The sequence below is a fragment of the Tursiops truncatus genome, chromosome 3 (assembly GCF_011762595.2).
Source record: "Tursiops truncatus isolate mTurTru1 chromosome 3, mTurTru1.mat.Y, whole genome shotgun sequence".
Taxonomy (NCBI): domain Eukaryota; kingdom Metazoa; phylum Chordata; class Mammalia; order Artiodactyla; family Delphinidae; genus Tursiops; species Tursiops truncatus.
This window is the reverse complement of record NC_047036.1, coordinates 40,162,097-40,189,169: the sequence shown is the minus strand read 5'-3', so window position 1 is coordinate 40,189,169 and position 27,073 is coordinate 40,162,097. Positions and strand designations below refer to the sequence as shown.

At 36.9% G+C, this 27,073-nt stretch overlaps 1 protein-coding gene across 4 annotated transcripts in view; it reads right to left on the bottom strand.

Annotated features, from left to right (window-relative positions):
• ITGA1 (integrin subunit alpha 1) overlaps positions 1-27,073 on the bottom strand; it is a 169,793-nt gene that overhangs the window by 24,718 nt on the left and 118,002 nt on the right. For all 4 annotated transcript variants that reach the window (XM_019930052.3, XM_073802103.1, XM_073802102.1 and 1 more), the window contains 9 exons: positions 22,907-23,049; positions 18,796-18,939; positions 17,372-17,629; positions 14,546-14,676; positions 10,436-10,602; positions 8,911-9,047; positions 6,802-6,912; positions 4,542-4,751; positions 2,098-2,178 (listed from right to left, as the gene is read on the bottom strand). In XM_019930052.3, coding sequence (XP_019785611.2) covers positions 2,098-2,178; positions 4,542-4,751; positions 6,802-6,912; positions 8,911-9,047; positions 10,436-10,602; positions 14,546-14,676; positions 17,372-17,629; positions 18,796-18,939; positions 22,907-23,049 — 1,382 coding nt within the window. The remainder of the gene's footprint in view (positions 1-2,097; positions 2,179-4,541; positions 4,752-6,801; positions 6,913-8,910; positions 9,048-10,435; positions 10,603-14,545; positions 14,677-17,371; positions 17,630-18,795; positions 18,940-22,906; positions 23,050-27,073) is intronic.

Sequence of the window (27,073 nt, the reverse complement as noted above, 5' to 3'; positions counted from 1 at the left end):
AAAAGGAATAAAATGTTTAGAAATATATTTAACAAAGGAGATGCAAACTTGTATTCTGTAAACTACAAAACAGTTTTGAAGGTAATTAAAGGAGCTCTAAATAAATGGAAAGACATCCCATGCTCATGGGTCAGAAGACTTAATATTTTTAAGATGCTAACACTCCCCAAATAGATCTACAGATTCAATGTAATACCCACCAAACTCCCAGCTGGCTTTTTTTTTTTTTTTTTTGCAGAAACTGACAAGCTGATTCTAAAATACAAATGGAAATGCAAGGGACGTGGAATAGCCAAACAATTTTGAAAAAGAAAGCATAGTTAGAAGACTTACAATTCCTGATTTCAAAACTTACAACAAAGCTATGGTAATCAAAACAATGTGGTACTGTCATGAAGATAGACATATAGATCAATGAAATACAACAAAGATACAAGAAATAAACCTATGTGTTTATGGTCCACTGATTTTCAACAAGAGTGCCAAGACAATTCAATGGGGGAATGAATAGTCTTTTCAATAAATGGTGTGGGAATATCCACAAAGAATGAAGTTGGACTCTTTACTTACACCATACACAAAAGTCCATCAAAATGGATCATAGATCTAAATATAAGGGCTAAAACTGTAAAGCCCTTGGAAAAAACAGGAGTAACTGTGACTTTGGGTTAGGCAAAGTCTTCCTAGATATGATACCAAAAGATATGACAAAAGAATAAATAAACAAATTGGACTTCTTCAAAGTAAACACTTTTGCGCTCCAAAGAATACCATCAAGAAAATGAAAAGACAACTTACAGAATGGAAGAAAATATTTGCAAATCATTTCTGACAAGAGACTTGCATGTAGAATATACAAAGATCTCTTACAACCGAATAATCAAAAAGATATCCCAATTAAAAAATAGGTAAACGATCTGAATAGACATTACTCAAAAAAAAAAAAAAGAAAATACACATGGCCAATAAGCACATGAAAAGATGTAACTTCATTAGCCATTAGGGAAATGCAAATCAAAACATCAATGAGATACTACTTCACACCCACCAGGATGGCTATAATAAAAAGACAGGTAGCAACAATGTGGAGAAATTGGAATCCTCATACATTGTTGGCAGGAATGTAAAATGGTACAGCCACTTTGGAAAACAGTTTTGCAGTTCCCCAAAATGTTACCTTAGTTACCATATAACTCAGCAATTCCACCCCTAGGTTTATATCCAAAAGAATTGAAAACGTGTGTCCATACCAAACCTATACACAAATATCCATAGAAATATTATTTATAGCAGCAAAAAAGTGGAAAAAAACCCAAATGCCCATCAACTGATAAATGAATAAAATTTGATATATTCATACAATGGAATATTGTTTGGAAATTAAAAAAAAATGAATTACTGATAAATAGATGAAACTTGAAAACATTATGCTAAGTGAAAGAAGCCAGTCAGCCCGTCACAAAAGACCACATATCGTATGATTCCATTTATATGAAATGTCAGAATAGGCAAACCCGTAGAGAAAGAAAGTAGATAAGTGGTTGCCTGGGATTGATGGAGGGGTTATCGGGGAAATAAACAGCAGTAACTAGTGATGCATACAGGGTATCTTTGTGGGGTGTGAAAATGTTATAGGATCCATTGTGGTGATGGTACACAATTCACAATTTGGTGAATATACTAAAACCCACTGAACTTTAAATGAGTGAATTTTGTGGAATGTGAATTATATCTCAGTGAGGTTATTTTAAAAAAAGAGAAATGGAAGTAGAGTTTCTATACAAAATTCTAAACCAACTGGTTTGAAAGATTCTTCTTCCTACAGTAGAAAAGCCTACTACATAGGCGACACTAATACCAGAATTTCCTAGATCCATTTATCATATAAGCTGTAGAGTAAAAATTCTTAATTTTGTCCTGGTGTTTGAGTTTGACCCATGCCGCAATTGCCTTTTGATTTCAAGATCTCACAATTTTGAATTCAATCTTGTTCATCTATGTCATCCTAAACTACCACTAGAAGGATTTATATATTTGGCTTTGAGCAGATTATTTTTCATACCCAATTACCACATGTATTTTCCATAATCTGCTTACCATTTCTCCTCTTCTTAGGAAAGGATATCCAACTTTACACGTGATATTATGATTGGATTCACAACTGTCTTTTTGGATAGCCTAGGAAGAGAAAGTAAACAGAATTAGAGCAGACACGCAGGTGAAATACTTGACCTTGATGGTCTAGAATTTTCCCAGCTGAGCCTTAGACTGCTTTGCTAGGATTTGTTTCTCAGTATAGTTGTGAGAGTCACAGCATTCTGGGATCACTTGTCCCACAGCCCATGGAAATGTGAAAACATCACTTCGGTTAAGGATGGCTGTAGGATGAAGTGCATCACACCAGCCTGTCTAGATCTTCCACTGAAAAATGGGAGTACTAACAGCATCTACCTCACAGGGTGAATAGGTGGCTGAATAACCCACACATACCGGACCGACACATGGAAGCCCACAGTGAATGGTCGTCACTGGAGGAGTGGGTAAGAGCTTGAGTTCTGACCTGGAAACACCAGGATTTAAACTCTGATTCTACCACTGTTAGCTTTATCCTTTTCAGGACTCCTCACTTCTCTGGGCCTGATTTTCTGTCAAGTGGGGTTAGTCGAACTCTATCTCATCAAATTGAAAATGACCTTGAATATGAGACTCACCAGTATTTTACATACCAATAAGAAGGAAACAATAATGCTGCCTGTTAAATTAACACAGCAATTGTAAAATGCAATTACAGAAATGTTAAATTGTGAAAAAAGGGGTTGATCTTAGAATCTCTGTAGTATAATAATACCTACGTACAAAGGAATTAATGAGAGTTAAATAACTATGAATAAGTAGAACTTGTAGAACAGTTTCTGACACATAATATGACTCAAGAAAAGACTGCTATTATTATTATTACTACTGTTGTCATTAATAGGAGGAGAAGAGAGGCCTTGTGGATTTCATAGCTCTGCCTCGCTGCCAAGGCCATGAAGTCATTTGAAGAAGATACGATGATATTTAATATAGTCCTCTTTTCTGAGAAGAATTCAGTGGTAATATTTTCCCAGCATCAATGTGCACATTTGGACTTTTAATTAACATTCTTTCCTGAATCTAAAATAGGTGGTAGTATAGGATGGGTAAACAAGGTCTGACTGTATAGCACAGGGAATTCAATATCCTGTGAGAAACCATAATAGAAAAGAATATGAAAAAGAATATGTATATATATGTGTATAACTGAGTCACTTTGCTATACAGAAGAAATTAACACAATATTGTAAATCAACAATACTTCAATAAAATAAAAAAACTATAAAGAACTTAGAATAGTACATATCAGTAATAAATGTTTATTATTATAAAATAAATAGGTGGTAGTAATATAGGACATTTTTAAAGCCTATCTTAGTATCATGTCCCTAAGTGATATCCTAATAAATGGAGAGAAATGTCAGTGAAAATCTGAATTTATAGAAACTAGACAATTAAAGTGTTTAATATTGTATATAATAAGTGTATTTGCTTTTAATATGAATTATATATATTACTAACTCATATATACTGAATTTTAATTCAGGGGAATTCATTCAGAGATCAGAATTAAAAGCAAAGTTCAAATTTGGAAGTATTAATTAATCCTGATAGAGCATCTTAGGCAGCTGTATGTTATTGCCAAAATAATAAAAAACTTCTGGGGAATTCCCTGGTGGTCCAGTGGTTAGGACCCGGCACTTTCACTGCCAGGGGCCTGGGTTCGATCACTGGTCAGGGAAGTAAGATCCTGCAAGCTGCGTGGCATGGCCAAAAAAAACAAAACAAAAACTAAAACAACCTTCTGTCATGACAATGAGACATAATCATTTAATACAACTCTCTTGCCAGTTTAAGGATTGTGCATAGAAAAAGTAGGGAATGGTATCGATTTTTTTGCATGTAAATATTTTGTTATTGTTCAGCACATGTATTACTCCTTCTCTGCCCTTCTGTTAAACTGTTTTGACTTTGAGTGTTATGTTTATTTTTTTTCTTGACTCAAGTCTCAGTTTCAGTGGTGTAAGCCTTCTGTGAAGCATAAAGTTTTTTCCTGTTGCAGAGCACAGGTTCCGGACAGGCAGGCTCAGCGGCCATGGCTCATGGGCCCAGCCGCTCCGCGGCATGTGGGATCCTCCCAGACCGGGGCAGGAACCCGTGTCCCCTGCATTGGCAGGTGGACTCTCAACCACTGTGCCACCAGGGAAGCCCATGCATAAAGTTTTGGTATATCAGAGATCCTCTCCTCATACTGAATCCAAGAAGAGTCGTAGAGCTCTAAAGAAATATATCCAGAAAAAGCTTTTAAAAAAATCTTGGTCCTTTCACCATCAGTGAGTACTAATTTTGTACAAAATGCTTTCTATTCTAAAATCAATGTAATAAAAATTTACCTCAGTAGTATGAAAAGTAGGTTCAATGTGTGAGTATTACAAGAATAAATAAATGTAAAACTAAAAGTTTACCTCAATTCCTGAAAAAATTAGATTTGGAGAATAATTCACTATGGTTCTGGTGTTATAGGCACTGTCCTCTTTATTTTTGACTGTGAGGCTAACATTGAACTTATCATTGTGGGACCTGACAATAAGCAGGCCCTTTTCTGTGGTGGAGACATCCAGGGCGAGGTCCGAGATACATTTTTCCTTGTTTCCACAATCTTTGGCAAAGGGAATCTGAAATGTTCACAGAAAAACATTTTTCAAACTTTAGCTAGGCATTATTGAAAATTACCTATGAACTTGCATAAAAGAAATGACATACTGCCAAAAGAAGAAAATCATAAAGAGAATAGATTTCACTGCAGAAATCATAAGGAATTTTTACAGTTGTTCCTATAATTGATAGGGGAAAATTATAACCTTTACTTTTGGTTATAAATTCTTCCATTCCTTTAAGGAATGCACAGTTTTCACAGATGTTTTTCAATGCCTTTCGTCTGCCAGAGTAGAACAGTTTCAAAGAAATAAGTCAAGTACTCTACAATCCAAAGTTACGAGAGAACACTGTAACACTCACCTCTGATTATGAGATTTTCTATTTAAAAGAATCAAATACTTAGGATCATAATATCTCAGTCAAGAGGGTAGAAAATGAGAAAGCCACATAACTGGGAGCTTCCCTTGACTCCTTTTCTTCATTAAGCCCTTCCCCTTATCTAATCCATCACCAAGAACAGTCCATTCTACCGCTGTTCTCAATATTTCCCACAGCTCTCCTTGCCTCTCCATTTCCACCACCACCTCTAGTCCAACCCATCTTATTTCCTCCCTAGACTAAAGTAACAGCTTCCTGACTGGTCTCCCACACCCACTCTTGATTCCCTCCAATCATTCTCCACTGCACAGCTGAAGTAATCCTTAAAAAAAAAAAAATCCAGTGCTATCAGTGAACCAATTAAAACCAACAATGGCGTTCCATGGCTCCTCAAAAACATTTAAAATCTGTGCAGTGGCACAAAGTCCTGGTGATCTGGCTCCTGCCTGTGCCTCCTGCCTCATCCCACATGACCTTCCACCCTTGCTCTTCAGCTCCAGCCATGCTAGTGATTTTAGTTTAGTTCCTTTCATGCCTCAGAACCTTTGCACATATCCCTCTGCTTGGACCACTGCTCTTCCACTTCCTAGGCTTCAGGTCTCAAATGCAATGTCATAAGTTCCAGGGAGTGGCCCTGAAACACTTCAGTCTAGCAGAAGTTCCCGTTGAGCTCTGGAAGTTCTCCAGAGCATGTGCTTTAATTACTACCTAATACCTATTTCCTAGGTTAGACAGTAAGCTCTGATGTCTGGTATATATAAGACACTCAGTAAATATATTTGGAAGGGAGAAGGGAAAGCAGAAGATAGGTGCGGGGGAAAGCTAATTCTCCACCACTAGTGATTCCTCCATTGGTGCCACACTTGTGATCCCATCCTTTTATCCACTCACTCACTCTTTCTCAGGGGTGGGACAGTAGACTCTGTGAATTTGGAAGCAAAAACTAGGTGAACACAGCTCAGTCCCTTCCTGTCTCTTCTGCTCTTGGGGCGGTGGTGAGCTCATGGGAAGCATACATCTACATTTCCATTCTGCAAGTTTTACAAGGTGGGCCCCCGGAAAGGCCCGAGATTGCTGGCCTGAGATTGCTGAGCACTGCTAATGACCTATTTGGTTACCTGTGGTCTATGCCTGGCTCCGTAGGAGGACACCGATTATACCCAAACCATGCCCTGCAACCCAGTGTTCATTAATAATAAAGGGGAGTTCCAATTGGCCAACCCATGCCCTTCTTTCGATTGGTCCTAAATTTTGGGGCGCTAAAAATAGGTGTCATTTATAAGTTCCCTTAAACTCCAACAGTAGGAAGTTAGAAGAATTGGGAAAAGTCTAGAAGAGTCTAATTCATTTTTTGTGTGTGTGTGTGGTATGCGGGCCTCTCACTGTTATGGCCTCTCCCGTTGCGGAGCACAGGCTCCAGACGCGCAGGCTCAGCGGCCATGGCTCACGGGCCCAGCCGCTCCGCGGCATGTGGGATCTTCCCGGACCGGGGCACGAACCCGTGTCCCCTGCATCGGCAGGCGGACTCTCAACCACTGTGCCACCAGGGAAGCCCTAATTCTTTTTTTAATTTTTTAATATAATATAATTGATTTAGGCTTCTGTGTATACATCTGTTTATGTGTTTCAGTTTTTTCCCCCAATATATCCACAAATAAGTATTCTGAATTAAAAAAAAATCTGACTTACATATTCATGTACTGAATTTGGTAAAGCATCATCAAGAACGGGCCCATTTTCTGGATCGGTAAGATTAAAATCCAAAGTTATTCTCACAGAGTCCCGAAAGTCATGCTTGTCCTAGAGGTGAAAACATAAAATATGTTATCGGCATCATATTAATTGGATGTTCTGACCTTGTCATGGCTTCCTTCTTCTGCCCTGTGGGCCAGGCTCGCTGGACATTCTTGTGTACCTGATCTGACATATGACCTGATCAGGCTTTTGCTTCACTGGAGAGAGACTGCCCTTCTACCTTGACAAGGGACGCTGCTAGAACGAATGCAGAGGCTTCCTATTGCGACCAGTTGACTCACGTCCAGCTTCTCAGATGGGCCTGCTGGAATGATGGATAGGTCGTTCTTGGCCATGTCAGGATGTACCCCTCAAAGCTACTTACATAATAATATCCTTTCTCTTGAGACCTCGAGCTAAAAATCACTGTGTAATACTTATAGGAAAGTCTTTCGACTTCAAGGGAGCAACCCTTCTTTAAATTGAGTTGCATTTCATTAATATAATATATACCTTGAGTTGTAAGAACTTTATATGTGAAATGATATGAAAATAATATGGATGTGATGAACATTGTTTATACTATCATCATTGACAGCCATCATTCATGACATATCCAGAATTATGAGCTTTATACACATTATTGAGAATTATTTCAACAATCCTCCAAGATGCATACTAATTACAGTCTTTATTTTACAGATAGAAAACTGAGTCTCTAAGAGACTAAACCACTTTGTCAAAATTACTCAGGAAGTGAGGAAGCTGGGATACAAATTCCATCCTGGCTGACTCCAGAACAAATGTTAAAGTATCCATTAAAATCCAGAAGAATTTTGGAAATTTTGAAACTAGTTCATTCCTTTTAATCCCAGTGCCTAGATATAGCTAGACACTAAATTTTTGGAGAAACATATACTACAGTGCTTTTTTAGCAGGTTGGAGGCACTGCCAAATCTGGTTTCATGGCTTTTCAAATCTTATCCCAGTTCTAACTCCTAAATGTTCAATTCTGATGAAACAAATTAAAAAAAATCCTCCATTTTTATTTTTCTAATCATAAATTGACTTCAATGTTGACCAAATAAGCTTATTTTGACATATGTCATGAGGAATATTGACTTGAAAATCACTGAGGAAGAGTAAACATGGCACACCAGCATGCATGTCTTCTGTCACTTTCCTGCCCCTGACTACAATATTTTCAAAATATGGAAGATGAATGCATCAAGAATACAGAAATAAGTCAGAGGTGGGGCAAATAGGCCTATTTCATTTAAAATTCCAAGATCATGTTCAAGTCTGTAAGTCTCAGTCTCCGTTAACAAAATCAGTGTTTTCTCAGTACATCCATTCTTCTTTTCTTCTTCTTTAGTGTCATGTACCTTTTAAGAAAATGTTTAAGAAACTCCTGTCCCACATACACAGTGACCCGATAAAATACATTTAAAATGGTTCAAACTGGCTTATCAGCCATTTCTAGAGGTTCATCATTTGCTTTGCAAGTCTCCCTCACCCACCAAAACAGGGACAGGTAGCACAAAGTCTACAGATGATAGAAAATACCAGATCTTTTCCCTTTAATCTAAAGTCAAAGAGTGAAACACATAGTTCAGTGGACAAGAACAGACCCTGGAATGCATATGGCCCAACAGTTTCCCCTCAGGGCATTTAAGCACTTCTGACGGACAAGGCCCACAAATGTTCAACGAGTTAGATTCTAACTTGTTGTTAAAGTTCAAGGTGAAAGAAAGAAAGAAAGAATGAATGAATGAAATGAATAAATGAATGAAATACAAGGTCTCTATCAACTGGTGTACTGTGCCTTTTGATGTTCCATAATATATGGATATTTGACAGCATACACAGGGAAGATGAAAGATAGTTTTATGAAATGTATTTGGAAATTAGAAAATCAGACCTGTGATTTTCTGATAAAAGTGAACAAAGTTTAATTCATGATTTGCACTTTGAAATAAAAGTAAGATTGACTGACTTGAAATAAGACATCTATACTTCATTTTTGATTTGGAACAAGGCAGCTATTATATATGATTTACTTGCCAACATGTAGAAGGAATGCTTAGTGCATTCTGATTCTCGAACTGTGATGTTTCTTTGAATCTTCCTCTCTTGAGTTCCAGAGAAAAAACTCCGTGATATCTGTCTTAGAGAATCTAGTGTGATACGGTATTGCATATCTATAAAAATAAAAAAAGAATAATTGACAGATATGTTCATTTCAGGTGATTTTCATATGATCCAGTTCATTAAATTAACATTACAGAAAAATCTCTTGGGCAATCAGTCGACAAAAGTTCTCTGTTATTCAGCATATCCATACTACTGTAATACAATGTATTTGCAGTCATGAAGATAACCTTGAGGAACTCTATAGAACTGCTTTCTGAGTTCACAAGGCTTTTAATGTTTAATTACGCTTATTTTAAAATGTATATGTATGTTTACACACCCCCCCCCCACATACCACCTAATTTCTTGTCCATGCCTATGTTTACTGGGTTTTCACTTAATTTTTTTTTTTTTTTTAGTGTAGAAATGTTGGATCCCTGATTAGAATATTCGTTATGTTGTATTTCAATAGAGAAAAAAATACATTAGTGACATTTTAACCTATTTTATAAAAAATGTCATTTTAGACTATGTTCAAAGGATATAATAATATAAGCCTAGTAAATAAGTTTAACAAAATAAGCATACCACAACGAGCAAAACAAGTTAAACCTTATACTTTCTATGAAGGCAACAATCTTTCTTACTTGATTGCTTAATTACTACACAAAAATAAGACAAATAATGTTGCATATGAAAATGTTAATTGTTATTTTACATTCCTATACCTCATTCATCTTCCAGTCAGAGGTCCACTGCAGATCATAAACATGCACATATAGAAAAAATTTAGAAAAATAGATTTTAAGGATAAGGGGTTTTTCTCATTCTACTTGTATTTGGTTTGCAGAGTAAATTACCTTTCGGCAGCCAATGGCCTTCATAGTTTTGACTCCAACATGTTTCAATATCATTAAAAACCGCTTTAGAAATTGTGGAGTGCAGGAAAAAAGGGGATACCCAGGCTGACGTGATGTGCCTGAGAACACACACGGAATCTGTCTGACACTCAAAAACCAGGGTCACCTCCTGACTGGAGCAAAGGAATCTCAGGAAGGTAAGGTGGCTGGGCAGTCAGGTCCTCTGCAGTACCAGTCTTACTGGAGAGAGCCCAGTTTCCAACTCTGCCTCTCAACTGGTGTCTCTGTCTTTCTTTCTCCTTAGCACTTGACTGTTCACAGTCAATAGGAGAGCCAGAGGGGAAACATGGAATCCAGCTGCGGAAGGCCACCAAATATAAGCATGTAGTTTCTGCTCCAGAATTTACTGGGTTCCATAACCTATTCCTTCTGCAATAGAATTTTTTTCAAGGTTCAACCTGTTTGCAGGGGCAAAGGTGATGTGCAGATTCCTATCATCGAGGGAAATAAAAAAAAATATCTCACTGGATTTCATCATGCAGGAGCAAATACATTGTCCTCCTGCCCCAAAGTGCTTCTGTATATACGACACTTACCAGCTTCGTAAACCCTGTCTTCTTTGGACTTCAATTTCACATCAAAACACACTGTGGCATTTATGCATACTGTTTCCTTTCCCTCCACGCGGCAGTTTTTCTTTTGAATATTCACTTTATTGGGTTCAAAATTCATGGTCACTTTAACTACAGCCACATCTCGGGACCTGCAATCACATAAGCCATGGTGATGACTCACACATTTTTACATTTAATGCATGCCATCATTTTGGCAGTGCAAAGGGAGGGCATCCAAGAGGATTCTTCTTGGTGTACAGTATGGGCTCTCAGGACTCCTTTCTCTCTTGAATCTTTGATATAGAAGAAACTGGAATTGATGTTCTGAAGGTTATTCTGGAACCATGTTAGGCTTTGGTTTCTGAAGGGTAGCAGAATATGCAACCCTAAAATATGGTTATAGGAGTTTAGGACAGGCCACCCCCAAACATGCCGCTTTGGTATATTGATTTTGAGCTGCAGGCACTTAAAACACAAAAAATGCAGGGAGAGGCTTCCTCTGAACTCTACTTACTTACTTAAAGACAGATCCTCCAAAAGAAACTCAGTTGTCATAAATCTCTACCCAGGAGTTTCATCAACCAGGGAAAATTGACTCATTACAAGAGAGGAGGTTGCAGTGGACACCACACCCAGACAAACTTTGTTGCAAACCATCTTACCTCCCATCTATTCTCCTGAGGGCCTATTCATCTTTCCTAAAAAAAAATCATTTACTCTCCCCTGAGGCCTACAGCCCCCTCCCCTTTCCCTATTAAGATGATTTTGAAGTGTGAATGCTAAGCTACCTGGGGAAGCTATTCATTTTTCCCTGGGATCTCCCATGTATACATGAGGTATACGTGTTAATAAACTTCTTTTTTTTTTTTCTTATTTGTCTTCTTTTACTACAGTCATCTCAGCCAAGAACTCAGAAGGGTAAAGGCAAAATTATTTTTCATCCCCTACAATTTATAGGCCAAAGACCCATATTGCCCATGATAGAAAAGAGATAAAACCAAGCAACCAGGTGCAACCTTAGAACCAAAACCATATTTTCGGCACTTTTGAGTTTGCTCCCCATCTGGAAAGAGTCCAGAGGCCCCTGGACATCGTTTCTGCACTATTAATACTTGTCTGTTCTTCTTGTAGGTTCAGCCTTATCCCTGTTTCTGAGAAGGAGAAGCAGAATAGCATTTGAAGCGCTGTGCTAGGCACACATGCTATTTATTATTCATTTAAATTTTAAATTAACTTTCATAACAAGACATGTTATTATCTCTCTTTCATATGTGAGATAACTGAGGCTCTGAGAGGTCAAGTATATTTTATCCAAGGTCAAAAGCTGTTCAGAGGGCAAAATTGGGATTTTAAACCCAGTCTTTTTAGTTCCAAAGCCCAGTGATTTCCAGTAATCTGAAGTGAGAGCAGAGTAATACAAAATTAGGCAGAGTATACGGAGCTTGACGCTAATGCCTTAGAATAAAGCCAGCATAATTGTTGAACACCGTTATCTGGTTTCTGCCTTGTAACCAGACTGGCTCTTTAGAGCTAGGTATCTTGTGAATACATAGGTCCCTGCTTATGCTTTTGCGTTTGAAAAGAAAAATTATAGTTATTTTTCTTTTAAAACAATTTACACATAGAAAATATGAAAATATAGTAAAGGAAACAAAGAAAATACAAATCAGTTGTAATTCTATCATTCAACAATAATCACCATTCATATACATATATATGTACGTCTGTATAGAGAGAGATGCATACACACACATACATGCATAAGTATACACACACACACACACACACACACACACACACACACTGGCCCATATACAAGCATAAGTACTTTAAAAACATAATATAATAAACAACCTTCCAATATTTCTATTTTTCTGAGAACATTATTGTTAATGGCAGTATACGATTCCAACATATGCATGAACCATAATCTAGTTACTCAAACCTCTCTTACTGGATATTTATCTTACCTTCTTCAAAAAAATATCTATAACCTACAGCACTGTGATTACTCTAAAGATCATACATCTTTAACCATAGACTATATCTTTAAAAAATTATTAGGAGGTAAAATTAAAAAGTATGAACATTTTAAGGCTTTTTAACACTTCAGTGACAAATGCCTGCTAATGCGTTTTAACCAGTTTACTGTTTCACCAGCAACGAATGAGTGAATGAGCGTGTCTAGTTTCCTGCTTGGAAGTTTGGATCCTCTGGGCATGAGGCTGCCTTGACCACTCCCCAACCCACATCTCCTCTCTGCCCCACGCAGATCTTCACAGTGTCTGTGGCTCAGTCTACCCACAGGATGGGGTTCTCCCATCTGCTCCTGGATGTCCCTGACTGCTGGGTGGGCCTATGTTTATCACCTGCCATCCATATCCACTCTCAATCCCTCCTTCAGCATTGAAAATCTTGGTCTTCACGTTGCAGTATACTGGTTTAGTCCATTTTGCTGGGCGACAACAGGGACCCGAATCTGTCATTCTGGCCCCTCGATGATAAAGCCTTGACTGGGGACAGGAAAGGCCAGAAACAAGTTTTCAGGGCTTTGTAAGAAGCCCTTGAGACAAAACTGGAGAATAAAAATCGTCCTTAAAACGTATGTATATTTTTTGGGCTTCCCTGGTGGCGCAGTGGTTGAGAGTCCACCTGCCGATGCAGGGGACACGGGTTCGTGCCCCGGTCCAGGAAGATCCCACATGCCGCGGAGTGGCTGGGCCCGTGAGCCATGGCCGCTGAGCCCGCGCGTCCAGAGCCTGTGCTCTGCAACGGGAGAGGCCACAGCAGTGAGAGGTCCGCATACCGCAAAAAACAAAACAAAAAAAACTATGTATATTTTTTAATATACAGGGGTGAATACAATAAATATTCCTGGGTAAAGATTATCTTAATGAATTAATCCAGGATTAACAGTTCGAACAAAAACTAAATGTTCTCTTTGTTCCCAAAACTGGTGACTTCTGGTCTGGAGCCTTGGTTTCGGGTGGGCTCCCCCGAAAGTCACAGCCATTGCTGCCCAGCATTCTCCCCTCCTAGGCATCACCTTTCAGTTTTCCTTTCCCTCTACTGTACAGTTAAAAATATTTTTTAAAAAACATAATGGTTACTCTGTATAGTTTAGTGTACAACTTTTATTTGACCATTAGTTCTTAAGGATTATCTTAAATTATGACAAAGTCATATTTTCCAGTCTCTGTCTTCACCTCTTTCACAATTTTCTTTACTATCCTTCTACATAAAGTTTGGCAAAAGACTATCTGAATTGCACTAAACTAATGATTAATTTGAAAGAATCAACATGTGGACTTTCCATTGAGGCACATGGCATAAATTTTTTTTATTTATTAAATCCTTCCTTTATATGTTTTAACAAAGTTTGCAACATATTTCAAAATTATCACACAAATTTCTCGTTAAGGTTATTGACATTTTTTAGTCACATTTTTTCAAATAGAACCTTTTTGAAATCATGTCTTATTAACTAGTTAAAGCTAGTTATTAATGCTATTAATTAATAAATTATTTTATTAATAAGTTAATTGATTAATAAAATGGTATTAATGAATATATCTGACGATTGATGAGGATCTTACAGTTAACTGAAATTAATTTGGGGATGCAGGAATTTTAAAGGCTGAGAAAAGATATTACTGTAGATGCTTCTATGCTTGCAACAATGTAAACATAATCAGACAATGGTGCACAAATGTCTAGTTCTATGTGTTAGGTAAATGAATGAAGAGCTAAAAGCTTGTAAGTAACTTAAATTTAGGGAAAGTTTCTTGTTTATATACATCCTGTATGAGGCTCACTTTTCCCCTATGCTTCCCTCCAAGCAGAATACTTATCTTAGTGACAATTACATAATAGATACCCCAATTAAGTGTTGATTCTATTTGTTCCTTTAATATGGTTTCTCTATTTTTAAGATTTATCAACTTCTCAGATTCCCAAACTGGATAATTTTTATCTGAATAATGGAGCACAAAAAGAAACAGACATTTGGTATATAAATTCTTATCATACTCTGAGCTCTGGAACTGTTCGGAAAATATTATCATATTAATTGGGTGTTATTCAAATACATACCAGAAGAGGGCAGCACCACCAAGGCCCCCAATAGTGACATCAGTCAGACCGTCACCATTTAAATCCATTTCTCCGTGGATAGACTGGCCAAAAAATTTCAGTGTCTCGCCATCTCCCCCTGATGGAATACGCTGTGAAAATCCCAGCAGAGAGTTTTTAATGTCAGAAGAGTCTCTTCAAAAACAATTTCAAATAAATCTGAGAACTTGGATTGGTTAACAAAAAATTAAAATTAGAGATCTTTTGGAAACCTGCCCAAGAGGCCCCTCATGTGGAGACAAGAGGAATTACTCAGATATTCCCAAAGGATATTCTTTTTATAGTGCAGACAAAATCATTTCAGGGTTATTGACACCAGGGAGAGGGGAAAATATTATAATAACGTCATCTTGTCCAATCCTCAAGGAAAACATTATGAGTAGTTGGCTCTACTTTCTAGTTCCTGTTCAATTCCATTACACAGAGATATTTAAAGGTGCTGTAAACACATCATACAAGCAAGAGGGGGAGTACAAAATTATCCTAGGGTCAGTTTGGGGTTCACTGAACTTTGAGGCTGGGTATAAATAATACATGCTATCAAATACATTTTTCAATATGCAATCTTTACTGTCTGTCAAAAGTGGTTCTGAAAGTCAAGAGCATAATAGACTCAGTTTCATTCATATGTATCCACAATGTTGGGAAGGCACAATGAATATGGAGTTCTCGAAGACTGATCTGTGCACATTACCACACATAATATGTTTGACATCTGTACTTCCTGACTTAGCTTGGGTTCAAGCTGATAATATTTTAATAGAACCTGATGGCAGGGAAACCCAACTGACAGACACACCCTAAACTCGGGATCTCCTTATCCTCCTGTTTTTCCACTTAAATATCATAAAATAAGAAGCAAAATAAGGCAAACCAGATGGAAACATTTTTCATGCTTAAATGTTTGTGGCTCAGTGGAAATTATTTCCTTATTTTTTCAGCAAAAAAAACAGGAGTTATCAGCCCCACTGTTGCTGGAGGACTTGATTCAGTTTGATTCTGGACCATTCCATACACAAGCAGCACCTCTAGTTACCATGGAAATGAATGAGCACATCCTCACCTATCCTTGGGAAAGCATTTTGCCAATAATTAAACAAACTCAACTCTAATATTCTTTATTGTTTTTGTTGCTTAAAGCTGCACCTTGATTTACCACCATTTTACAAAATTAATTCCTTATGGCAATCTAGTCTACTTACTAATGATTTAAAAATCCTTCTTTTTCTACTGCAAATGCCACTCCATTAAATGTGAGGGATTGAAACTGAATGAATAAACGGGTAGAACACAAGAAACTCCTTCCTTCAGTTCCTGATTCCATCATGCTCCCATAGTTAATACAGCCTATTTCCAGTTACAAAAAATCATGAAGATTTTTAACAGAAGCAAATCACTTATTAAATGGATAGCAGTGTCATTACGGAAATATGCCCTTTATTTTGTTGTTTCACTATTAAGGTCATTATGACTTTACGAAAAATTAAGCACAACTTCGCAAGACATGAATATATTTTGAGAATTCTATTGACAACAGAACCGAAGAACAATCAACTGTAAAGAGAAATAATTGATGTTCTGATTTTCTTTTCATGTTATGTAAGCTAGAAAAGTAGTGAATTCTATTTTGTTTACAAGTAGCTGTTCAATGCCTAATTAACTATTGTTACGTAAAAACAGACAACTACATTAGAAGAATTCCTTCAAACTCTTTTACTTTTATAATGCATGAAACACTTCTGTAAATGGACATTTTTCTCATGTAGGAAAAAGTTACATTTATGTATTAGAGCCATTAACTGACAATAAATTTAAAACAAGAACAAAAGAAATCCCCTGCAGGTTAAGTTTAATTATTCAGATTTTTTTTTTCCAAGAGGGATTACTTGGGAGAAAATTGTAAACCTTCAGAAGCCCAAATTTATTTGATGAAAATATACCAATTTACTTCATAAATATAAACTTAATGTGATTTTATTATAAAAACATGGGTATTGAATATAAAAACAATTTCATCTCCTTTATTGGCTAAATCATGTAATTATTGTTCTCTTACTCAGAAAGTGGTATCCTCTGATTATGATCAGGCACACTGTAGATGTTAAATAGCTTTGTTAAAAAGCGTTCTTTCGTTTTGCTTTTTTTTTTGTGGTACACGGGCCTCTCACTGTTGTGGCCTCTCCCTTTGTGGAGCACAGCTCTGGACGCGCAGCCTCAGTGGCCATGGCTCATGGGCCCAGCCGCTCCGTGGCATGTGGGATCTTCCCGCACCGGGGCACAAACCCGTGTCCCCTGCATCGGCAGGCGGACTCTCAACCACTGCGCCACCAGGGAAGCCCCTGTTTTGCTTTTTTTACCATTTCAAAAGATCAGGTCATGGAGACAAGGCAAATAACAACAGAAAAAAAAAAAAAAACTAGATAAAAGAATAAAATTACAAGTAATTCTTCTATAAAGAAAATTTAGAAATCTAGTTTCCCAAGAGACAGAGGAAAAAAATTAAATAACTCATGAAGCAAGACATTGGTATTGAACCCACTTATCACTTAAGGGCAAGAATCACAGAATCAGAAATATATGTGTAATATAATAAACCAATGTTATCTCAATGAATAATAAAGCTAAAAAAACCCATATATTGCCACTGATTGTATGACAATACACCACTGTTGTATTGCATAGTCCTATTGTATAGGACTATGTATAGTCCTATGTATAGGACTATTGTATAGTCCTGCTACACTAAATTATAATTAAATAAAAGAATCTGTAGATTTAACTTCTTACTTGTGCATACTCTTCCCTTATAGTCTTGCCACTTCCATGATAAATGTACACAGCTCCCCCATGATCATCTTCCAGGGGTGCTCCTATCACGATGTCATTAAATCCATCAAGATTGAGGTCTTTCACAGCAGAAATAGCTGTTCCAAAACGAGCCCCACATGGTTCATTTTTGTTTTCCTTTGTGCATGAATTGTGCTTCAGAGACGAACAGCAAGTCTGCTTCATGGGTTCCAGGCTCATTTGATATTCAAACCTTGTCTGGAAGAAAGATAAACAGGATATTTATGGATTCTGTCATTACTACAGCAGAGCGAAGTTTCTAAGTACATACTAAATCAGCGCTACTAAAAACCATTTGTACCTCGATGGTAAAGTTTGTAAAATTTCTTGAAAAGTGTGTCTATCTGAGAGCAAAGTTAGAGATTTCAAAGAACAGACTGTAGCAGTGTGGGAAAGATGATGTACTGAGGACTTTAATGGATTCTCCTTTTAATGTAATCAAGTGAGTACGTAACTCACAGCAGCTCTTTAAAGCTGAAGAGCTGAATTTTAAAATCCTCAATTCGTGTCACTATCCTTTCTTCACCCATTATTGTGCTTTTTGGAAAAGTCTCTCTCTATTCTCCCCTATAAAGGATGGCAAGTGCTAGCAATGATGAACAGGAACAGATTTTCTTGGGAAAAAAGGGAAAAACAGCACAGGGGTAAAAAAATGTTGACAGGAGGAATCAAAAAGATGATAGGAAGAAAGATATGTAATTTATGATTTAAAATAATTATTATGGGAAAGACTCTAATAATTTAACAAGCTAAATAGATACATCCCAACTTTGCTGTAAACATCAAAAAATTCTTCTAATGAAGAAATCAGAATTATTTTGCTTAGCAAATGATGTCTAAAGTTAGGATCAGAAAAACAAAATCTCACTGTAGCAGAGTGAAGTATTCCAAAGACCACAGCAGTTTGCTCAGTCTTTGGTGTCACTGCCTTAAAAGGTCACTGCTTCTCCACAGTCTCTCCCCCTTCCCCCTTTACACACACACACACACACACACACACACACACACACACACACACACACACAGAGCTTGAACTGTTAATGTGACCCACCTCTAGACCAGAGCTCATGAATGGTTGCTCTGTGAATTTAGCAATTTAGTGATTTATTTATCTTTATTCTATATACTCTTTAAAAAGTTCACATTTACAAGCAGAAAATATCTAACAGTTTGAACTACTTTATCAGAATTCTAAATGTTCGTTTAGAGACTGAGGAGTTACTGAGGTAGGCTGGCCCTGAAAGCTTCTTTGCTCCTTTTGCCGAAGCAAGTGAAAAATTAGAACAACATTATTAATTGAAATTTTAAGAAAGAAAGATTCTCCCAGATTTCGACCAAAGTTATCAGGTTACGGTTACCATTACCTGATTCAGAGCATAGATGTACACTTTTCCTTGTTCCTCCTTCTCTGTTCCCATGAACATAGGAGCCCCGACTAGAAGAATGTCAGTATTAGAATCTTTATCAATGTCAACTGTCGTCAAAACACTTCCAAAGTAGGAACCGATCTAGGACACAAGACAAAACAGAACAAAACAGTCTGATGAACATCAGAAATTCTCAAGGAAACTAAAAACCTGCATTTCTCTTACTTATACCAATTGAGAAGAGTGTTTGGGAGTCAGATGACAAAGGAAATGAAATATAGAAACCAATGCTACCTGAGAGCTCTTTATTTGCTCTTGCATGAAGCTAATGAATATTAGGTCCATCCTGGGGGATGAGCAGTTGTCATAGATTCTGTAACTTGAGAATAAGAGAAAGGATTTCCTCTGTATTTCACCCTAACCTCTCTTCTCCACAAATCAGAAAAGATCAGTAATAATACAACAATTTTTTAAGGAAATAAATGAAATAAACAATAGAAGGCATTCCTGAATGGCTTCAGTATATGTTTAAATACACCATGAGGAACTGAATTATCTCGGAACACTGGGGCAACATATTTCACCTTAGAGTCTTAGAAGACTGTCTACTCAACAAAATCGCTAAGTCTTGTCCCAGCAGCTATGAGAGATAGAGAAATATAAAAGGATTGCTGGGGGACCATCCTCTAGCAGGACTGTATTTTCTCTTTAATGATAGGGATGAATTTTAGGGAAATCCAGGGTACTTGTGCTTCATCATTCAAGTGCAATAACTTTCTCAAATGTTGACCTGTGTCTGATGTTCAACGTGCTGTATAATTTTATCCTTGAAATTTCCTGTCGTCTTCCATGACTTTACTTTTGCTCTTCTGATTCTGCCACTGTATCACAGACCATTCTTTCTTTCCATTTTGCTGGCTCCTTTCTCTCCTTCCATTCCCTAGATTTTGGCCTCCCCTGAGTTCAGGCCTGCAACCATTCCCTTCTTTTAGATGACCAATTCTCCCCTACCAATTCCCACTATCTCAAATGGCAAATGCACTCCATCTTCCTTCTCAAGACTCCCAGTTCTACATTTCTACAGATTGCCAGACAGCTGCTAGACACTGATTTTTTGAATGTCCTTTTCTCACAGGCTTATGAAAGGTTTAAAAGGTCTTTGCTTTTAGGTTGAATTAATTACAAATGTTAAATAAAATGTTGTAAGATCTGGCAATATTGGGTCTTCATTCCCACATGGCAATAGCGGACTGAAGCTGAGCAGGGGCTAAGCCCATGGATGGTTCACAAGCTGCCCAGCCCATGGTTCCCACTTTCTATTGTCTTCTGTCCAGCAGCTTTTTTATTTGTTTACCACCCTGCCACCTGCAACCATTTGGATTTGTGCTCACTGTTACAGAAAACATGTCTAAAACCAAACACCATTTAAAAAATATCTAAACTGCTTGAGTTGCTGACATTCTTTTTTTTTCTGAATTTTATTTCATTTATTTTTTTATACAGCAGGTTCATATTAGTCATCCATTTTATACACATCAGTGTATACATGTCAATCCCAATCGCCCAATCCAGCACACCCCCACCCCCACCCACCTCTGCTTTCCCCCCTTGGTGTCCATACATTTGTTCTCTACATCTGTGTCTCAATTTCTGCCCTGAAAACCGGTTCATCTGTACCATTTTTCTAGGTTTCACATATATGCGTTAATATATTTGTTTTTCTCTTTCTGACTTACTTCACTCTGTATGACAGTCTCTAGATCCATCCATGTCTCTACAAATAACCCAATTTTGTTCCTCATTATGGCTGAGTAATATCCCATTGTATATATGTACCACATCTTCTTTATCCATTCGTCTGTCGATGGGCATTTGGGTTGCTTCCATGACATGGCTATTATAAATAGTGCTGCAATGAACATTGGGGTGCATGTGTCTTTTTGAATTATGGTTTTCTCTGGGTACATGCCCGGTAGTGGGATTGCTGGGTCATATGGTAATTCTATTTTTAGTTTTTTAAGGAACCTCCATACTGTTCTCCATAGTGGCTGTATCAATTTACATTCTCACCAGCAGTGCAAGAGGGTTCCCTTTTGTCCACACCCTCTCCAGCATTTGTTGTTTGTAGATTTTCTGATGATGCCCATCCTAACTGGTGTGAGGTGATACCTCATTGTAGTTTTGATTTGCATTTCTCTAATAATTAGTGATGTTGAGCAGCTTTTCCTATGCTTCTTGGCCATCTGTATGTCTTCTTTGGAGAAATGTCTATTTAGGTCTTCTGCCCATTTTTGATTAGGTTGTTTGTTTTTTAATGTTGAGCTGCATGCTTCTATATTTTGGAGATTAATCCTTTGTCCGTTGATTCGTTTGCAAATATTTTCTCCCATTCTGAGGGTTGTCTTTTCATCTTGATTGTAGTTTCCCTTGCTTTGCAAAAGCTTTTAAGTTTCATTAGGTCCCATTTGTTTACTTTTGTTTTTATGAGTTGCTGACATTCTAATCATGGCGCCCTTTCTCCCAGACTCCCAGGCTTGAAACTCAAATCACTCATGATTTACATTATTCGTGATACTCTCCTCAAGCGTTCATAAGCAATTTTTTTCACAAAATTTTACACTTCCTGTCTTAGAGACAATCAATAGAGTGATAATGGGCCTAAGATGTCATCCAAATGGTTTCTTTTACAATCTTGTCAATTCTTCCTTATTTCTGTCTGCCACATCCCTTCCTTTTCTATTTTTATTGTTGATCTACCATTTCAGGTTCTTCTCGCCTCATCCTTCAGCTCCAACAAAAGCCTTGTTTTTTATTGTTTATGCATTTTCTGACTATAAATGTTGTCAAAGGGCTAATAACACCCCCTCAGCTGGTAAAAGAGAATCTGACCTTTGGCTTATTCTAACTCTGTCCCCCTGGAAATATGATCATCATATTCAGCTATAACACTTAGCAACATGGAGTGTGGTGAAAAAAATCTCTGATTGGAACATTGCATTTAGGCTGGGTGGAACTATAAACATCCGATGGAGATAACATATTTTGGGCTTCCTAGATTGCAGTAACTCTTCTAACTGCATGCCTTTAGCAGGACCCAGGGAAGCTATGTCTATGGTGCTGTTATAAAAGATGTTGGCTCCTGTAGGGCTTTAAAGCCAGGGCAGCTCCTGCACCTGCTTTAAGTGTCTGTCTCTTGGCACCTCAGCTGTGCTGCTGTGCTGGGTTGCTTCCAGGGCTCCTACAGGGGAGGGAGGCCGGTGCTGCCCTGCCCTTCTGAGTAGTTTGTGTGAGTGTGTGTTGGGGGGGTAGTCTAGTGAGTTGGAATGTTTAGTGAAGCCCAAGAACGCCCCCATCCTATGAGGAATGTAGAATAAAATCTCATTCTAGAATACCTGGAAAATGCAGAAAACTATGAAGAAAGGAATAAAAATTACCCAAATTATCACCATTTAATAATAACCAACAACAGCACAGATGTTTCTTTCAGTTTAAAAAAGACTTATATATACTTATGTTTGCATATTGCATATATAATTTCTTAAACGACTTTTAATATTCAATATTATCTAATGAGAATTCTCTGACTTTACACATTACAAATTATTTCCCATCACCTCCAGGGGAAAATCCAAACTCCTTAGTCTACCATTCAAAACCTCACACAGTTGGGCCCCACTGGCTCTTTCACTGTGCTTTCTACCTATCTACATTCTGTCTTTCTTCTAGACTAGCCCACATTTTATCTCTTATTAAGACTTTCTGTACCATCCTAGCTTAAAAGAATCTATGTTCTGAATTTACTGTCTGTGGCCCTGGCACTTTCATGCTTATTAATGTTTTAGATTTCTTTGCTTGTGTATATGTTTGTACATCTGTATCTACATCATTATCTACACATCCTACACCTACCTCCATCCAGCTGAAATATTACTGACGCCAAAGACACAGACACTTTAGATTCCTCCAAGGAACTTAACACGGGGCCCTGTTCACAGTGCATGTTGAATATGGGGGTACTGTTTTTTAAAAAGTTTAGGACAACAGACAGTTCAATTTACATAGATAGAGTGTGAATGGATTAATTGAAAACAACGATTTTGAAGTTTACCTGTTCTCCATGGAGTGTCTGGAGAATCCTGATGTCTCCATCCTCCATCCTGTAGATGACCACCTGGCCTGTATGATTGTACCGTGGCTGTCCGGCAATGTAGAGCACATCTCCAGAAACAGTGGCGGAGTTTACTGTGTAACCTAATGAAAGACAGACGCTGGATATACTCACTGGCCCCTTGGAGTTTGCATGGAATAAGTTAAGATCCATTTTAAACGGTTGGGAGAATCATTGTTATATGTTTATATGGACTTCTCTTTTTTTGAAAATAAATATATATACTTTAATGCAGGAAAGTTTGTTTAGGTAGAAGCTTTTAGTGTGCTCCCTAATTATCTACCATAACTGCTTCATTCTGAAAAGGTATTTTCCCCCAAACCTCAGTTTTTCATTGTTTAAAAGCACAAATGATATAACATTGACAGGAAAAGAAAACACACACACACACATACAAAACTCTCGCAATCTCAATTTACCCCTTTGAAATAAATCAACTGTATTTCATTTGGATGCATGTGTCTGTGCCATAGAAATCCATAACTTTATACAGTTGTAATCATAGTAAATGTAAACGTTTTCTGTATTGCTGCCTAGGTTTTTAATTGTAATTTTAAATGGTTGAAGCTTCCTTCTCAGTTAAGGTATAAATGCCTTAGGACCATTCCCTGTTGGAATGGTGGAATTTAGGTGTTTTTTTTTTAAATTTTTTGGCATTACACTTAAGCCTGCAAAGACATCTTTGAGTATTCAATTTTTTTCTTTCTTTTGGATTTTTTTGATGACAAATTTCAAGGAATAGCTTACTGGAGCAAATTTTTAATGGTTCTTATAATGTCTGACAAATTGTTTCCAGAATATTTGTACTAATTCATTCCATGAACAGCCACTGGAGAGAGTAGTTTAACCAAATTCTTACAAACATTAGGTACATTACTATTATTTAAAATTGTGGATGCTCTAATAAATGTTAAACAATATCACCTTGCTGTGATTTAAATTTTCATTTGTTTGATTAAAAGTAAGCTTGAACAGTTTTTCACAATTATTCCTCTTTTTAATTGGGCCTTCATGACCTTTAAAATTTTAAACTGTGTCTTTAAAGCAGATTATTATTAATTTTTGAGTGAAAAATTAGATTTATTCTTTGTATCTCTAGAGAACAGAGCTAAATCAATAGATAAAAATTACCATGTGGAGATTTCAACTCTACAGAAGGAAGAAATGTTCTAATAACCAGAACTGTCCATCATTGGAGTAGAAGGCAGATTATTTTTCCAAATGCCACAGAATAGCATTTTTTACTGAGAAAAAGATTATATTGATAACTCACTTACCAAGTATTTTACCATAAGATAATAGTTCCACTTTCTTCCAAAACTTTAAAAGAGGAACAGAAGTTTTGTACTGAAATATGTTTATTCTTACAAGTCCTAAAGGAACACAATTCCTCAGCCATATTCCCTTTCATGAATATTTTTCTCATATTTTCATTTCTTCAACTTAGAGCTTTTTAAAAAAATTACTATACATAATAGAGACTGTAAAATATTCTTTTTCTAATGTGTAATGTGTTACATTTTTATGTTACTAACCACAGTATTGCTTAAAAAATAAAAACTTTACAGTCATGTTTATACATAAATAAAATGGAAAAGAAGACTGCAAAACAAAGGTTGTTGTATTTCATGCAGCTCTATTAGAAATATTAAGAAGAAAGTGGGGTGAGTGGGGTGAGAGTACACAGTGATTTTTTTTTTTGCAATTTTCAGAGCTATGAATGCAAACTGATAAAAGAACCTTTAAAAAATAAGTTGAAAATTATGTCTGAGGCTTGGAGTTTTGTGATTATCTACTTGACTTTGATGATGCACAATTGATTACTAAACCGTTAGCTGAAATCTTCACAGTGACAATAACAACCAGTCAGGTAGTCCTGGTTGAAGCTCAGGCATCTAAAGACAATAAAGAGAAAGTGAGAACAAGGGCCCAGTAAAGTCTAGTCATAATAGAAGGATAATCATTATAAAGATTTAAAAGCTTAATATCACTTTCTGAAAAGGAAAGGCACACGATTGAAGAGAAAGGAAAATTGATGGCATGGTTCTGTGTGTAGATTTATAAAGAGTAAATCCTGCCAGCTCTCACGATTCACTTCTTGGGAAAAGTGCTAGGATCTGGTGAGGTAAGGGGAAACAGGTAGAATCTGACTTGATGTCATGAATTGGCCTCACATCTTTACTTTTCCTCGTGAATCAGTCTAGCGTGATTAGAAATCAGCAAACTGTGGGTGGGGGAGGTAGGGAACAGGATCTCAACTGTATTCTCACCAGCAAACCCGCTTGCCGAGTGCATGTTGGCAAAAGGCAGTTACTGGGCTATAGAGACAGGTGGATGATTCCATCCTGAGGGAGGTTGCACAGCTTCAGTTCCTGCTTCTTTCTGATTATTATTGGTTACTATGGCATTTTTTAATAAACTGTCTACCTCTCACTTTTCTTCTTCAGTAAGAATTTCCATAGTCTAACAACTTTCAATCCACATGGATTGAGAGAACACATTCAAACTCTTCTTAATGTGTAACCTATACAAGGAAACATTTTGAAAGCTTAATTTTAGATTTAGAATAATATTTGGGGGAAGAAAAGCTATTTTTCTCCCCTGACCTCTTTCTGAGTGCTTTTCTATTTTGGAAGAAATCTTACATATAATAAACTTTATGTTGGCAAAATGTCTAAAGCACCAACCTGTGACTAAGATAATGAAAGGATTTCTGAAACAAACCAAAAAAACACATCATCTGAGCAGACTGTAGACAACATACCCCCAAATTTCCTTTTCTGGGCAAACAGGAGTCATGTATTATAAATACTGTGGTCAGAAATGAAGGTTGTCTTAACTTTTTTTACTTACAGCAGTATCTTTCAGTCCTGAATTCTCTAAGTCTGCTCTAAGCAAATCATTAACCCAAGGTTTTTGAGAATAATAGATTTAGAGTTCTTTAAGTTTATTTGTTTTTAAGGAATTCAATGATAATCACTCAGAATACCAAAATTACTATAGTATTATTTATAAAATAACATTAGTATTTAATATATTATTAAATATCGTGTTAAAGTGTGTGAACTTCCTTAGAGAAGTGACAATGTCACTCACATCTTTGTGGACTTCAATGTCTTTGTGGGCAATATCTTTAATGTTGTAACTATTCAATACTAATTAGTAGTAGTATTAATGTCAGCTATTCTTAGTAGGTATATAATACACCTGTATTAGTTTTCTATTGCTGTTGTAACAAATTACCATAAACTTGATGGTAACACATCACAAATATATTATCTTTTCAAGTTAGAAATCAGACCTAGGTCTCCCTGGGCTAAAATCACGGTGTTGGCAGGGCTGGGTTCCTTCTGGATGCTGTAGAGGAGAATCCATTTCCTTGCCCACTGTGGCTTCTAGAGACCACCCACATTCCTTAGCTGTGGCCCACCTTCTCCATCTTAAAAGCCAATATTGCATATCTCTGAACATTTTTCTATAGTTCTATCATCCCCTGTACACATCCAGGAAAGCTTCTCTGATTTTAAAAACCCATGTGATGAGATTGGGCCCAGCCAGGTATCTCAGGATAATCTCCTCATGTTAAAATCTTTAACTTAATCACATCTGCAATGTCCCTTTTGCCATATAAGATCTGGATCTTGGGATTAGGACATGCACATCTTTAGGGCATTGTTCTGCCTATCATAATACTAATAATAAGAGGAATGTTTTCTATACAATATTACATAATATACAACAATAGACAATACCTATTGAAGGTCAGCTGTCTGTCAAGCACAACACTAAGCACCTGACAGGTATTATTTAATCTCATTTTCATAACAAACCAAATTATATATATATTTTTAAATAAATAAGAAAATTGAGGCTTTGAGGAATAAGGCAATTTGTCTAAAGTCATAACCAGGGGCAGAGTCAGAAAGCAAACTCAAGATTCTATGACCTAAGAGTATCTCTGTACTGTCTGATTGTATACACAGTGCCATAACCACTTCAAGTCACTTCAAGTATGATGGGATCAGCAGCTTTATAATTTTTATTTTTATGGGTTCATGATGTTCCATTAAGTGGATTTACTATTTACCACTTACTTAACTATTCCCT